This window comes from Melitaea cinxia, chromosome 23, assembly GCF_905220565.1.
Source record: "Melitaea cinxia chromosome 23, ilMelCinx1.1, whole genome shotgun sequence".
NCBI classification, from domain to species: domain Eukaryota; kingdom Metazoa; phylum Arthropoda; class Insecta; order Lepidoptera; family Nymphalidae; genus Melitaea; species Melitaea cinxia.
The window spans coordinates 12,579,374-12,596,385 of NC_059416.1; the positions used below are offsets into that span (position 1 = coordinate 12,579,374).

Sequence of the window (17,012 nt, forward strand, 5' to 3'; positions counted from 1 at the left end):
TAAGACCAATAGAAGCGGACCACCAATGAAGAATGTTTCAAAATCGGGTTTTTTTTTCTTTTGAGAACTTCCGCTGCGTGCGCTGCAGTTTCACAAAAATCATGTATGACAGAATTTTTCCTAGTAATTGAATAGTAAATTAATTAACAAACCTGGAGGTGGAACTTCCTTTACATCAATGTCAGTAGGATTGTACAAATTTCCTGTTGTATTACACACGGAGGTCCACGAAGTAGCGTCCACGAACTTCGGAGGTAGCTCCCTGATGCTGTACTGCAGCATGGAACTCACGAATCTAAGATTAGATTCATAGTCCCCATCTGAAGCGCCTAGCTGGAAGTTCGCCCACGTCGGGTCGAAGGGAGATCGCTGGGTGAATTCCACGGTGCCTTTGATGCCGTCCATGTTGATGAGAGCTCTGTATGATAAATAATTTCGTTTAGGTCATAATAAAAAAATAATACAGTACTCTTAAAGTATTGTCCAGGGATTTTAATTAAAAACGAACTATGTTATTGATGTTTCTAGAATAAATTCCAATTTACAAAACACGAGTATATGCTACATTAAAAACTTCAGCTCAGCTCAGCCTATTGCAGTCCACTGCTAGACATAGGCCTCCCCAAGTTCGCGCCAGAAACTTACTTGGTACTTTTCGGCGGCAACAGTCTTAGCTTCGCACACGCCAGGAAACTATCTGTATGTCTAGTATCGAAGATAACCACATATAGACTTCTCTTCGTCTCCTCCATGTCAGTCCTCAGCATATTTAATACTTCGTTTTTAAGCATCTTCTTAGTTTTCTTTTCCGCCGCATCAGTAGCAACTTGAATCAGACCCAAGTGAGTATCGAGATCACCTACACTCATACCGTCACCTCTGTTCTCAGGATCAAACACAATTTGGAGAACATTGCAATTATCTTCATGGCTACCCTTATCTGAGTCGAAAATGTCGGTCACGAACAATTTCCATTTATGTTCTGTGTAACCGAAATCATGCTTAACAACTTTGGTGTGATAAAGGTCAGCTTGGATGTATGAATCCAAATCATCGTACTCGTGAGTTCCTAGCCATCTAAAATTCAAAATACCAGCAATGGGTGAAGTAAATTTAGCAACAGCGTGCTTTTCATGCATCATATCTATGGATAAAATGGAGGCGCAGATAACTCTATCTCTTTCTGCCGTTTCGAGAAGAATACTTCTACCCCAGAGCCCTAGAGGTCCAGTTAACGAATTTTTACTTTCAAATTCCGCATGATCTTTGCCTGGAATTATCAAGAAACCAAGTTCCTCTGTGAGATCGATCAGCTCCTTCCCGAGATTGGCTTCTGAACATCTTTCTGTCGATGTGTCTCTGTAATCGACGGGGTATTCGTGTATCGTCCATTTCCAAACACCGTCGGGATACTGTAGAGTCGGTTTCAAGTTAGTTCTGACGCTGATAAGTGTGTCATTTCTGCTCGAGAACTCGATTTCTCCGTGTAGGCCATGTTGTGAAATATACGCTCGGAGCACGAGAGAGTTTACTTCTGTAAGCAACAACAAACCAATCATCAGTACTTCATTCACTAATCAATAATTTCATAATAAATTATTATCTATTATCAGTAAAATGTTAAAAGTCGGAAAAAATCCTGAGAATTTCTCGAATATACGAGTATACAATAATATAATCTATCTTTATAATATATCTTTTAATATAACTAGAAGCAATATGACTTTTAAAATAAAATTATAATTTTTTTAAACATTTCACGGTAAGGAATAGAAAATAAAAATATAATTAACTATTTACTCTTGCGTATTAATATTACATTATTATTATTTTTCATATTAATAATATCTGACATTTTATAGGCGCCAATTGGAAATCGTATCACGAACACTTTTACTGTCTAAGGCCTTACGATAATAACTTCTTAATATAGATTAACAATAAGAAAACAATATCCGCATATCTTTCGTCAAGTCAAGTTTAATAAAAATTTAAGAGAGATCAGTTCCGGACACGAAAACTCGTATTTTTAAAATAAATCACTAAAACTTTTTCTAATACACACCTGTTAGTAAAGTCACAAATAAAACTACACATATAAACTTTGGTATATGACTACGTATGTTCCACATTTTATTTTGTCTTCACATTTTCATCGTAAGTAACTTGGTTAAGTTATATGAACCATACTGCCTGTATCTCGAAGTGAAAGGCACTGACTCAAGTATGGTCACAACTTAACGAGTGAGACGGGCATATGTTGGAAAGAGATAGAAGATATCGTAGTACTGCTTATGAATGCTAAGTATTTGTGTGTTTATAGTTGAAAACAATAATAGCGGGAAATTATTAAATTTTCGAACAGATGCCATTATTTTAGACATGTTTATTTATAATAATAATAATAATAATAATAAATTTATTTGTGAAAACACACTGCATCAGGTTAAAATTATATAAAAAGAAAACACATAGTACATAATTTACAACAAGGACTAAATACAAAGAGTAAAACGTAAAACAAAACAAAAAAAAAAGAGATACAACATAAGCTTATCGATTTAAAGTATTTAACAAAATACATTTTTTATATAAGTTTGCAGCATGCCTCACAAAAAGGTGTGACCTCAGTTTACGTTAGGACTGTTAGTCCTAACACTGGTTTTCAGGACCACCCTAAGTTTTGTAATTAATTTTCATTTTGGCGGCACTCTGATAGAAATACACATACACATGGATACATACATAAACATAGAAATCTATAGATTATATAAAATATTGTAAAACAATACATACTAATAAAGGAAAAAAAACGCGATATGAACAACACAAAAAAGTATACCGCATAATACGTTTATTCGATCTATTACATAATTATATTGAATAAATTGAAATATAAATATATACTCATAAACATACTTGCTTATTATATAAACACATAATTATAAATGAATACATATAGGATTTACTAGGTTCTATAGAAATACTGGCACCACAAGGAAAACGCTTCCAGAATAAAATACTTATTATAGAAATGAGATAGATACTTAAATAAACATATACTCGCATAAACATTTAAAAGAAAAGAGAGAAAAAAAAAATTCACAGCTACAGAGAAAAAAAGAACTAATCTTTCTTTTGTACCTCCAATAAATACTTTTTATATTGACGCTTGAAGCTTGCTTTAGTACAAAGGTCCCGCAGAGGAGGAGGGAGGTTGTTCCAGCACTTGGTTGCTGCGTATTTAAAGCAACCCCTAAATGCTGCCGTGCGGTGAACCGGCATAGACAGTGCGCAGCGAGTAGACCGTGTAAAATGTGTGGTGTTAATGTCTCTCGCCCACTCCAACCTCTCGAATAAATAGACAGGTACACCGTGTTTAATTATGCCAAACAGCATTGTGGCAAGATGTAACTGCCTACGACTTTCCATTTTTAATATAGATGCCCGATTTATAAAAGGAGTAACGTGATCCCGCCGCGGTATCTGAAAACAATAACGTGCACAGGCGTTCTGAACCCGTTGTATCGATCTTTTCGTGCGCTCTAATAGCCTTGGACCTATAACGGCATCGACGTAGTTAAACTGAGAGAGGACCAAAACTTCACATAGTCTAATGCGTAGTTCTTCACTCAGTGACTTCCTAATTCGATACATAACTTTCAAACGGAAAAAACAATTACGTACTAACTTTGAAACATGTTTTTCGAATCGCAGATTTTCATCCATCAGAAGCCCCAAATTACGAGCTTCTGATACTCTGTCGATTTTGCAGCCATTAACAGCAATCAGTGGATCAAAGTCCTGGACTTTCTGTACCTGCTTTCTCGTACCGATTATCATATACTTCGTTTTATTGGGGTTCAAAACCAAAGCATTTGACTTGGCCCAGTCAAAAATCCTATCCAGATCACCGTTAATTTTACCTAAAGAGGATGCAACGTCATGGGATCGAAAAGAAAAATATATCTGAATGTCGTCAGCATAAATATGAAATTTACAATTTTGTATGCACTTAGTGACGTCGGCGGAGTAAATGCTAAACAAGATTGGCCCCAGTATGGAACCTTGAGGCACTCCTCTTTTAACTGGGCTACGTCGCGAGGAAATCACATTTCCCTCCTCTGTTTTTATTTCTACAACTTGGTACCTATCTTGTAGATAACTGGCAAACCACAGAACAGTGGACTCATCCAATCCGTAAAATCGGAGTTTTGCTAAAAGTAAGTCAATATTAATAGCATCAAACGCCCGAGAAAAATCAAGAAATACAACAATAGTAACATTTCCGCTATCTTGGGCATGAAGCATGTCATCGATCACACTCACAAGAGCGGTCGTAGTGCTGTGGTGCTTCCTAAAACCAGACTGCATTACGGATAGGATGCTTCCACTTTCTACGTATTCAGTGAGTTGCTTGCAGACAATTTTTTCCAAGATTTTTGAGGGACACGACAATATGCTTATTGGACGTAGATCTTTAAATTCCGAAGGGTGGGAAGTTTTAGGAATAGGACGCACCACAGCATCACGCCACATCTCGGGGAAAGTTGAAGATAAGATGCTTCTATTTACTAAGTTGGTAAAAGAGTTTAGTGTGTACGGAATAGATAAAAGTAGCATATCCAGTGAAATGCCATCCACGCCGACGGCGTTAGAACGCAATTCCCGAACAATGGTGGCGACCTCTCCCTCCGTCACAACATGCAAACTAAAAGTCCTTGACGAATCATATTTGTTTTTAAGATAGTAGTCTATATATGATGAATCTACTACATTATCACCTGGAACGTTCATAAAATGTTTATTTAACTTCTCCGCATCACGCAAATTTATAGGAAGGGGCACATCAGTATTTTTAAAGTTTACATTTTCTTTAATGTGTTTCCAAATGGTTCTAGGGTTTTGTATGTTGGAGCAAATATATTTTATTATTAATATTTTTCTATTTATAATATATTTCTTCTCTCTTCCTCTTCAAGTGTTGCATGAATTATGATTATTATTAAAAGACGTGTTTTGGTTTTGACGTTGCGTGGGCCAACGGTCACAGCACTGGTTTGTGGCTGTTGCGCTGGTGGTTGCGGGTTCAATCCCCGCACATGGAAAACATTTGTATTGACCATACAGATGTTTGTAGTGGTCTGGATGTTTGTGCATGTATATTGTGTGTTTCCGGACTAGGATTGCTAGATGGCCGGAAAATCCGGGATTGTCCCAGAATTACGTGTCTTATCCCGTGTAGGAATTATAGTTGACTGTCCCGGATTTCGAATACTACTAGTTTTCTAGCGATTGACAAAAATATTATCGGTTTTCGTATATTTTCCAACCGACCGAATTCTTGATCTTCGAATTGTCCCGGAACTGACACACTTGAATCTGGCAACCCTATTCCGGACCCCCGGGCCCCGACACAGGAGCTAATGTTGGGTGTGAGGGGTTTATTGTTATTATTATTTGTTTATCATGAAAAGTTATTACGTGCTAAAAATATTTTTACCTGAGAGGTTCAAATTTGTCATCGAAGAAATCAGATTTATGACGTGACTACAACGCTTAAAACAGTACCGAAATATTGGAAATTCATTATTTATTTATTGCACCATACTGCCGTTCTTAAGAAATTAAAGTTTTTTTTATGATTACAGTTGTGAAACACATCATTAAACCTGTGTTATTATAACTATATCATTTATTCAATTCAAATAAATTTGAAACGTTAAATTTACGACTCGATTTACTCAACATCTGCAACTACCGCCAAACTGCTTAATTATAAATCATTAACCTTACAATTGAAGTTTGATACATCAGACAGTTATGTGACGTATAACCGTATCCAACATATAAAACTTTCTGATTTCTTTGTCACAATCAAACTTAGTTAAAGATTTATTCGCAAAATAAATGTTAAACTAAAGCTGTAATTTATCTAGCACTATCTGTATCTAGTGATCCAGTTAGGCTATCAAAGATTTATCGGCAGAGTTTGTAATGTACCCTGATTTATAACGTGATAATAAGTAGAGAATCGATGTACCTAAATTTATTGCATTCTATTCGTGTTGCAATAATTTTTGGTTAGTTGTAAAAAAACTGTAAACCTATCGCTCTCGTATTTTTTATTACACGGCTATGTCGGTAAACAAGCGTACGGCCCAACTGATGGTTAGCGGATACCGTAACCTTGAGACGCCTGCAACACCAAAAGCAACGAAAGCGCGTCGACCCTAATACCAACCCTCCCCAAGGAGCTCTGACCACCTTACTCACCATAAAAACACAACACCACTTGGGGATAATTAGCTGTGATCTTCTGTAAGGTTAGAAATTATGGGTAGGATATAACCTGCTGTACCTACCTCAATAAAATGTTATTTAATACTATTTTTTATGTATTTATTGCGTGTGGCACTGTTGTTCTACAATACCTGTGTGATCGGTGTGGATTACAATGAGGTTATTCCTGACGTATGACTAACTAAGCCGGGACTGAAATAGCTCAAACCGCCCCGCGGATCGCCCTGAATAGCCAATGGCATCCGTCAGCGCTTAGACCTAAATTGTTCATTTAGCCGGTAATTGTTTAGTGATAATTACATACAATATATTGGAAAATTCCTTGCTGACAGGTTTATGAACTACTTATTACGTTACCTTCGGAAGAAGTTGCTTTTTATTTGGTCATAATATATTAGACTTATTTCTCAATCAAAAAAATAATTAAATAAATCAAAATTAAATATTATTTAATTCAAGTAGCGTTAAAGCAATTTCGAATCGCCATTTTACAAAGTAAATTATTTATTTCAATTAATTATAATTAAAAATTACAGTTTAAAATTAAGTTACCATCGATCTGGAAAGAAGATTCTGCAAAAAAAGCCGGCAAAAAAACTCCGCAATTACTCTTTAGAGAAAAAAGTGCTTTTTTATGCATAGTTTCTTGACTAAACTCAACTTCATTGCAAGAACAAACATAGTAAAATTTTATGTTTAAAACGTACAAATATACTTTTCTCAGTGTTCTCATACAAGTACCTAGGTATCTAAAAATATCTCAATCTCAACGTTTATTACTAACAAAACTTCCATTGATATGCGTAATAAATCTGCGGAACCGTTTTTAAATTGATTTTATGTAGCTTTTAATTTATGACATTAGCGCCAAAACTCTTTAAAAAAAAATTCCCGCATGTAAACGTTTGAGTAGAAATCAAAAGTACAATGGTATTTAACTGTAAGTTGAACCAACACAATTTTACTATATTTTGTTCAGACATTAGCTAACTATATAAGATTTTGATATCAAAATAAAATAAATTGATTCGTTATAAACAATACAATGTCATAAACTCATATATAGATTTACCAGCGACCCGCCCCGGCTTCGCACGGGTGCAATGCTGATACTAAATATAAAATATTAAATAAATATAATATATGCGCAAAAAATGTGTTTATTTACAACATCACATTAGAAACCTCTAAAACTATCAGTGTTTCTCTACTATATTGTGTATGAAAGAAAACCGTGGTGACTATAGGCAAAACACATGAGTTCACGTTATTTTTGGCGTAAACTTGTGGAGGCCTATGTCCAGCAGTGGACTGTATAGGCTGTAATGATTGATTGAATGATTGAAAGAAAACCGCATCAAAATCCGTTGCGTACATTTAAAGATCTAAGCATACAGACAGCGGGAAGCGGCTTTGTTTTATACTATGTAGTGATATATCTCTTATGTACGTGTGTCACTAAACTCCTCTTCAAGGAATAATCTAAATCAATTTTTTAGATTTGTATCATAAAGATTCACATTTCGACTAATAACGCTATTGGCGAATCAGGCGCAGAGGACACTCAGCTTTCATTCCACTTCTAACATTTTTTAGATTATTATAGTGTACATAACTAAATATAAGGTATAGATAATTAACATAAGATGATAGTATATTAAATAAGAAATATAGTAGATACGTGTGTAAATAGAATCGAATGTATCCAGAAACGGTTTTCAAGATACTTGCAGTATAAATGTGGTGATAATTTAGTTGACTATGAAAGCAGATGTAAAAAATACCATTTTCTTCCTCTGAGATTTCGTCGAAATGTTTCTGATTTAGTATATTTAAATAAAATTATCAACAATATTATAATAACCCAGACTTACATAACAGAATTAAATTTAATGTACCCACTAGGTTCTTTCGTAATTTTTGCCCCATTCTATATTCCACCTTATAATAGTAATTATCGTCGAAATTCCTTTATTTGCAGATCTACTACACGATTTAATGACTTTTTACGCGATCACGGTGATATTGATGTTTTTCTCATTAAACCTTACTCTATTAGACGATTGGTGACCACAGAATATTTCTCTTCCGATAGCTAATAATGTCTAAGCAGTTTAATGATCCAGCTAAGTTCTCGAACCATCCTAAGTTTAATGTTGTTTTACTCTCAAACTTTTAAATAATATAGCACTCTTTAGTTATTAATTGTAAAAACTTCTGAATGGCTTTTAGTTTTTAAATGTATTTTTAATTTATTACGCATAGCTGTACGTTTTTCTGAATAAATAAAATAAATAAAGATAAATAAATAATCATGACCGTCGTGGCTGTTACGGCGACCTCGTATAAGCTTTATACCTCATGTTAAAAGTCACAAGTAAACAGCTCAGCTGTGCAGAACTGAGGTACTAGGCAGATACTAACCTTAACCTAAAGTGAGTTGCAAGCTATAAATAAGGGGACGTAGATTTAAGCTAATAGAAAAAGAAAGTAGTGTCACTACTATTAGCGAGCTTATATTTTTTTATGTATGTTCGGGGATAACTTCGTCGTTTATGAACCAATTTTGGTAATTCTTTTTTTTTGTTAGAAAGCAGATATCCCAAGTGTGGTACCATGATAAAGAAACCAGGATCTGATGATGGGATCCTAGAGAATTCGAGAAAAACCCTCGAAAATCGCAGTAACGACTAGTGCGTTTGTTAATTTTTTTCGTCTACTACTACGTTGTCTTGTCGATGTAATTGAATTCGTTTTTTTCGTTTGCTAGCAAACACAATTATTAACGAATTATTTAAAGTTACATGAGATATTGTTACGATTGATAAATGAAACGGGAGATACGAATAAACTAGACATTCCATTTTGATCTAATCCGCTGCAAAAGTTAAATAAAATAATAAGATAAAAAAAAACAGCAGTAGTTTATTATACACACACATGTAATACAGCACAGCAAAAAAATTAGAGGTCAGTATGTAATAAAACACGGAAAACGTGTAGCGAACCGGTACTGCCTGAATTTTTAACACTTTTTTATGGTTATATTATTATAAAAACTTTTTTCTCATAAAGTATTACAACAAATTCAATTACATGAGAAACTTTTAGCGTCAACTTTGTGAAATAGACTGATCTGACAATTACTATTGCTGAAAAAGCGTGCAATTAAATTTCTCGTATATATGTTGAGTATTTACAGGCATTTTTTACAACTTTGAATTAATTATGATCCATGATCATTTAAAAATCATTAAAAATTGTAATGATCTGTAAATGATCTTGATAAACATTTATGAAAAGATACAAATCATTCGCATCCTTTAATCGTCGTAAGATATCTTTAAACATTAATTAAGAATAATAAGTTATTACGAGTGCTTATAACCATAATAAACGACAATACCGCCGATGACAATTTAAGATAAACCAGCTGTGTCTGCAGCTTCGTCAGCGTGGAATTTAATTAAAAATTTACTGTTCAGTTCGCAGAATTTTAAAATAAATAATTTTTTTAGATAAAAGTAGCCTAAGTTACTCCTTATTTACATCAGCTATCTGCCAGTGAAAGTCCCGTCAAAATCAGCCCAGCCGTTACAGACATTAGCCGGAACAAACAGACAGACAGACAGACAGATAAAATTTGTAAAAAATATTATTTTGGTACATGTAGCGTGTATACATCCATATGCATTTAATAAAAAGCGGTTATTTTAATATTACAGACGCTCCAATTTTATAACTGTATCTGCACCCTTACCCTTTACCTACTTTTCTTATTCATGTTTTTTTTAAATTACGTGTTAAATCACAGGCTTAAAACTTACATCACTATATTATATTTCGCCAAAACCAGTACTAAGTATGATCTAATATATAAAATTCTCGTGTCGCGGTGTTTGTAGTTAAACTCTTCCAAACTAGCCCGTTGGCGCAGTTTGTAGTGACCCTGCTTTCTGCTCCGAGGGTTGTGGGTTCGATTCCCACCCCGAGTCTGGGTGTAATATAAATATTTATTTATATATTTATATATGTATTATTTATAAGTATGTTTATCGAAAAAAAAATATGTAGCTATATACCAGTCGGCTGTAACCTATAACACAGGCATTAAGTTGCTTACATTAGGAACAGACGACCGTGTGTGTATTGTGTAGATATTTATTTATTTATTTAAAAAGGCTTGACCGATTCTCATGAAATTTTGTGTGCATATTGGGTGGGTCTGAGAATCGAACAACATCTATTTTTCGTCCCCCTAAATGTAAAGGGTAGTCCACCCCAAATATTTTTTTTATCTTCAGATTAATTATTTATTTTTTATTTTATTATGATTTGGCGTTTAAAAATACATACAACCCTAAATTTTCACCCTCCTACCACCATTTTTAAATACCATTTAGCGGCAAGACAACGTTTGCCGAGTCAGCTAGTATGGTTATAAAACCTTCACAGACAGGTGTATCATTCAAAATAAACAAAATCAGTAAATGTACCTATATACAAATACTATACACTAACTTATAAAACTATACGTGTTATCAAATATTACTCAAAAAGTTGTTAAGTTTAAAGTCAAAAAAAGTCTTTTAAAACCTGCATAATACTAGATTCTACTAAAACTAGCCAACCCTGACTTCGTAATGTAAGTGCGGGAAATACAAACAAGAACACACTTTCAGTTTTTGATCTTAGAGCAACTTTTTTGTTATTTCGTGTCCTATGTACCTTATTCGAAATTTCACGAATATTAAAAATTAAAAAAATAAATTTAAAAAAAATATTGAAAAATACAAATTAGCCATAATATGTATTTAGAAAAAAATTAGTTCCTAATGAAAATGAACAAGAATACTTTTACAAGCAACTTCGATCGGTCAATAATTGTGTTTGCTCGCAAACGAAAAAAAGCCGACTTCAATTACATCGACTAGTAATACAACGTAGGTAGACGAAAAAATAGTCAAGTAAATACGTGTTATCAAATATTACTCAAAAAGTTGTAATCAGATCTCGATGAAATTTAAATGTGACTACATGATAGACATCAGCTTTCGATTAAATTAAAAGCATCAAAATCGGTACATCCAGTAAAAATTTATGCGGTATAATACAACGTAGGTCGACGAAAAAATAGTCAAGTAAAAACGCATTATTAGACATAACTCGAAAAGTTGTTGTTAGATCTCAAATAAATTTAAATGGGACCAAATGACACATACAACTTTTTGATTAAAAAAAATTATCGAAATCGGTCCACCCAGTCAAAAGTTCTGAAGTAACATATAAAAAAAATACAATAGAATTGAGAACTCCTCCTTTTTTGGAAGTCGGTTAAAATAATTAAAATGTCGCTAAGCTACTACATGAAAAAGCAATCGAATTTAGAACGTCCTACATATTAGTGAATACTAAAAGATGAAAAAGTAGTTGAAATATCGCCTAAAATAAAACACAGTAAAACCAATAATCCGAGGCTGGTAGCTGATATTATTTTTAAATCTTCGAGCACAGCCGAACAACCGAGCGTACAAAAGCGTTATGATGCGTTCCCGGTACAGATATTATTGCGAACTATATATGGGATCGTGCGCAGGAATCGAATCCGGGAGGTGAGGAGAAGGGGGGAGACTCTTGGATGCTGAGCCCGGGACGATATCTCGGAGTCAGGGTGGGACTGCCGAACGGTACAGTCTCTCTTCCGTCGAACCAACAAACTACACATAATGGTAAGTCCAGTGAAGTGAAGCGAGATGTCCAAGTGATTAGTGATGGTGATTGTCGAAACGTTCGTGCGAGTGGTGGTCGAAATGATAAACGATATTTACGTATAAATAGCGATTTTGCAATAGATAAATATATTACTGCTCATTATGGAACCTTTGGAAGAAGTTCCAAGTGAAACGGAAGCATCGACGCAAATCTTATGTAATAGAGTTAATCAATAAATTTTATAAGCCTCATTGAATCCTTACACCGGATGCAAACATCGATAAACAAGATATTAAAAAGTCAGAATCATTAAAGATTAACGCTCTTCATTTGAAAAAAACAATAAATTTTAATCACGTTAATAAACATAAAATAATTCTTCTTTTCACAGTTCTAAAATTCAAAATACTAGAAAAATATCTTACAGAGACAATTCAAAACAATTAGAATCGTGTATAAAACAAAACACGCTAGTTACTACGTTGATATTAGATTTATAATAAACGGTCCGAAAAATCCAAAATCAAACTTTAAAAAAAAATTGTAGCTAATCGCGCACCATCTTAGGCTGCATCTTCACTTGCCATCAGGTGAGATCGCAGTCATGCGCTAGTCTATATATAAAAAAAAAGTATTAATTTTCAAAACGTCTTTACCAACAAATCTGAATATGGTTACATCAGTAACAAAAACTAGCACAAATTTCTATTTCTGTCAGTTCCACGTAACGCAATGCTACGCGCTTCTGAACGGATTTCGATTGATCTAAATATAAGACCTTCCTCTCGTGGCGCCAAATCGGGAACCAGAGAAATGAAACTCAATAACAGATCGATTACTGGCAGAGATAATAACGGAATTTAAGAAACTGGTGCCAAATCAATCTATAATATATATATAATCTTTATAAAATTATTCCATTGTAATCTTTGGAAATGATTTCGAAAATTCTACTACTTGATTTAATTTCAAGAACGAATATTGCCACGAGATACATTGCTTTGTACCATATACGTAACAAGAATGTGATGCCACATACTTTCCGTCTAATTGGTATACCTTCAACTTAACTTTGGATTCGCACCTTTTATATTAAAGCAGTACAAAATAAACCAACTAAAAATCAAACATTATCCTAAACATCTACTTGTTCATCAGGCGGACAAAGAAAAGAAGATCAAGAAGAAGAAGGCGAAAGAAGACGCGCCAGCTGAAGAGGCCCCGGCCCCGGCGCCCGCCGCTGGCGGTGAGAGGCAGTCTTCGCGTGGCAGCCGCAAGGCCAAGCGCACTGGCTCCAATGTCTTCTCCATGTTCTCCCAGAAGCAGGTCGCCGAATTCAAGGAGGTAAACATCCCCTACTTTCTGTACATTCATCTTAATACAATACATACAGCAAAGAATTGTTTGTCTAACATTTTATATGGTTATTTAATATTTTGTTTAGCACAAAAAATTGATTCCTTCAACTTACTGATATTCCTAGAATACCAGCACTATTTAGGCCACAGTGTTATATAAACCTATTATCTATTTGTTTAGCTCGTGCGTAGACTCTTGTTTTATAAACATGAGATGCAGCATTGTAGCTATCTGCGGCATGCCGTAATCATTCTGTATTGTTCAATACTGTACTCGTCAAACGAATTTCGTGTTAGCTAATGAATTCCCAATTAAAATGAAATCTAAAACAAACAAAAGTTACTCAAATAACAAAGTTACTCAAAAAACAAAAAAGATTAACTGTTTAAATTATGGTTTCTAGGCCTTCCAGCTAATGGACCATGACAAGGACGGTATCATCGGTAAGAACGACCTTCGCGCCACCTTCGACTCCCTCGGCAGGCTCGCCACCGAGAAGGAACTCGACGAGATGGTCGGTGAGGCCTCTGGCCCCATCAACTTCACTCAGCTCCTCACACTGTTCGCGGGCCGCATGTCCGGTGGCTCCGACGACGATGATGTTGTCATCAACGCCTTCAAGACCTTCGACAACGACGGCAAGATCGACTCCGAGAGATTGAGGCACGCCCTCATGACCTGGGGCGACAAGTTCTCCGCCGACGAAGTCGACGAGGCTTACGACCAGATGGACATCGACGACAAAGGTTTCATCGACACCAACAAGCTGATCACCATGCTGACCGCCAGCGCCGAAGAAGAGGAGGGCGGTGAGGCTGCGTAACTGCAGCAGAACACCTAAGGAGCAGAACATGGAGGTGGCTACCACCCGGCCCACGCGGTTCATCACATCGTATTAAACACGATGAGAACCGAACAATTTTTTATTTAAAATCTCTATGTAATTTATTGTTTCCATTTTTTTAATTTATATATAATGAAAATATAGTTTTACTATACCAAGAACGTGTACAACTGTCCCTAGTTCGGGTGTTTGTTGAGTCAAACGGCAGAAGCCGAGGGATATGTAAGGAATACTATGTATTCATATTTTTCTGTTGAAATAAAGATTTAAATCAAGTCTGAGTAAAATAAGGTCTCGAGACCATGTACTAAGTAACCTGGACTTCTCATTACACACCATCACAAACGTACTACATCGAACTTATAATACATATTTTGGGAAAAATAAATGCTTAGAATACAAACCTAAAAATAGTGTTCTACTTTTATGTCGTCACGAGACGAAATACGCAGACATTTGTTAATGTAAAGTAGCACAAGACAAACGCTATTTATAGGAATCGTACCCGATCTAGCCTCAGTATCTGGTTTAACAATATATTCAATGCTAACACATTTACCATTCTTTGCACCGCTCAAGAAAGACATATCTTGTTGATCGTGTTGTCATTCAAACGAGAAAACTCTTCAGTTTACATTAAAAAATATATTTTTTTTAATGTCACTAGGTCGGCAAACAAGCGTACGGCTCACCTGACGGTAAGCGATTACCGTAGCTTATAGACGTCTGCAACACCAGACCATCGCAAGTGCGTTGCCGACCCAATCCCCAATCCCCCCAGGAGCTCTGGTCACCTTACTCACCAACAGGAACACAATACTGCTTGAAAACAGTATTATTTTGATGTGATCTTCTGTAAGGTCGAGGTACTACTCCAGTCGGGCTGCTCCATATTTTGAGCAGGAATTTCCTGCTGTGCCCTACCTCAGTTAAAAATAAAAACATAAATTTGCGCGTGCATTATGTACTAATTTCAACGACGCCGTTCTGCAGTGGTTACAGTTACTGGAACAGTTACAGAACAACTGGTAACAGTTCACTACGATTTTTTCAATTGACAAAAAAAGTAATACAAAATTGCGTCTCCAATGTAATGCATATAAAAAACATCAGAGTTGAGAACCTCTTCCTTTTTTTAAGTCAGTTAATGAAAATGATCATTGTGCTTGCAATGAGTTTACGAATTAATTTGGTTAAAAAAAGTGGATTGGTATAAGCTACGGTAATCGTTTACCATAAGGTGAGCCGTACGCTTATTTGCCGACCTAGTTATATATAAAATAATGACCTATGGCAAACATCTGTATTGCCAATTAATATTTGTCATGTGCGGGGATTGAACCCGCAACCACCAGCGGAACAGCCACAAACCAGTGCTATGACCGTTGCGCCAACGCGTCTTCTTAATTAAATACATTTAATTTAATAATGCGACAAGGGCACGTAAAGCTGTCAGTCCCAGTTGTTATCGTGTACACCTGATAACGATCGCTACTATAGTACGTAGGGAATGTATCAGCCAACTCGCATTGGAGCAGCGTGGTGGATTATGCTCTGATTCTTCTTCTACATGGGGAAGAGGCCTATGCCCAGCGGTGGTATATTACAGACTGAAGCGCAATGAATAGGTTTCAAAGATTTTTTTTCCGTTGTTCTCTCTCTTAAACTCAAGTTCCAAATAAACATTCTGAAGAATAATAAATAGAAATAAATTAAAAATGGTAGGTGTGCGTATATAAAATTTTATGAAAGATAGATGTAGTATTTCAACAAACAGCTGTTAAGAACATGACAACTTGTCAATCTGACGTATCTGTCATGCAAAAGTAGGAGTTGGTATTGTTGGCGAAATGACTGCGGAAACAATACAAAATACATCGAAAACTTTTGAATTCTCTTTTCCAACATGTACCAACGAGGAATTGCTTTACAAGCTAGAGGTTCCCGTTCAAATACCTTACGATGGTTCGACGCGAGAGCTCGTACAGAGAGTTATAAAAATGTTTCACATACCGGTGTATTTGGAGGATGGTAAGTGAGCAATTTAATTATATTGAATTATTAAACAGACTCTTAATAATACAGGCTATCATCCAATATTTTCTAAAAATTTATTAGTATAGGTACTTAAAGAAATGTTATTTATTAAAAAGTTAAAAATAATAATAAGAAATAAATAGTAGTAAGAGAGTAACAACAAATTTACATTATAAATAATATATTTTATGATGTTTTAAAAATGGATATCTTGGTTGTTTGTAATAAATAATTACATTATTACATGCATTATAGACTATAATAAGCTTATCATTGAACTACACAAAAACAACTAATGAATTTTTATTTTCTAAATGACACAAATTTTTGGGATTTCTAAAATAGCTATTTTTTTATATATATTCTAGAACTCAATGAAAAACTAGCACAGTTTGTATCAGAAGAAACGAAAAACTTCCACAATGAACGAGACGCTAAATTAATTGACCAATTTAAAAACAGTGAACTAAATGTAGACAGTATTATCAAAAACTGGGAGAAACAATTTAAAGAGAATGTTGTGGATTTTGCTGAGCAGAAAGGTTCCTCAGATGAGGAAGTGTTCGCTGCAGCATACCACAAGCTGGTGCACTCGCCAGCTTTGGAAAATATAATGCAGGTGGAAAGTTCTTATGCTAAGACTGTGATGGATATGATGAAGAATCGTGATGAAGATATTCAGAAACTTACACAGAAGTATGTTTTGATTTCATTTTAAAACTTTTTAGAGACACTATTTTTTTATCTATAAAAAAAA

General features: G+C 35.0%; 2 protein-coding genes across 2 annotated transcripts in view; one reads left to right on the top strand and one right to left on the bottom strand.

Moving 5' to 3' along the window:
- Nucleotides 1-5,525, bottom strand: part of LOC123665140 — a 36,184-nt gene extending 30,659 nt beyond the window's left edge. Inside the window, exons 1-4 of the mRNA XM_045599486.1 lie at nucleotides 5,504-5,525; nucleotides 3,684-4,784; nucleotides 646-1,573; nucleotides 153-418 (exon numbers count right to left, since the gene is read on the bottom strand). Of these exons, the coding sequence (XP_045455442.1) occupies nucleotides 153-418; nucleotides 646-1,573; nucleotides 3,684-4,784; nucleotides 5,504-5,525 (2,317 nt within the window). The remainder of the gene's footprint in view (nucleotides 1-152; nucleotides 419-645; nucleotides 1,574-3,683; nucleotides 4,785-5,503) is intronic.
- Nucleotides 5,526-11,923: 6,398 nt separating this feature from the next.
- On the top strand, nucleotides 11,924-14,493 carry LOC123665051 (myosin regulatory light chain 2). The gene is made up of 3 exons (XM_045599404.1): nucleotides 11,924-12,032; nucleotides 13,174-13,359; nucleotides 13,778-14,493. The coding sequence occupies exons 1-3, from the start codon at nucleotides 12,030-12,032 to the stop codon at nucleotides 14,195-14,197; spliced, it is 609 nt and encodes a 202-aa protein (XP_045455360.1). The 5' UTR covers nucleotides 11,924-12,029; the 3' UTR covers nucleotides 14,198-14,493.
- Nucleotides 14,494-17,012: the final 2,519 nt, after the last annotated feature.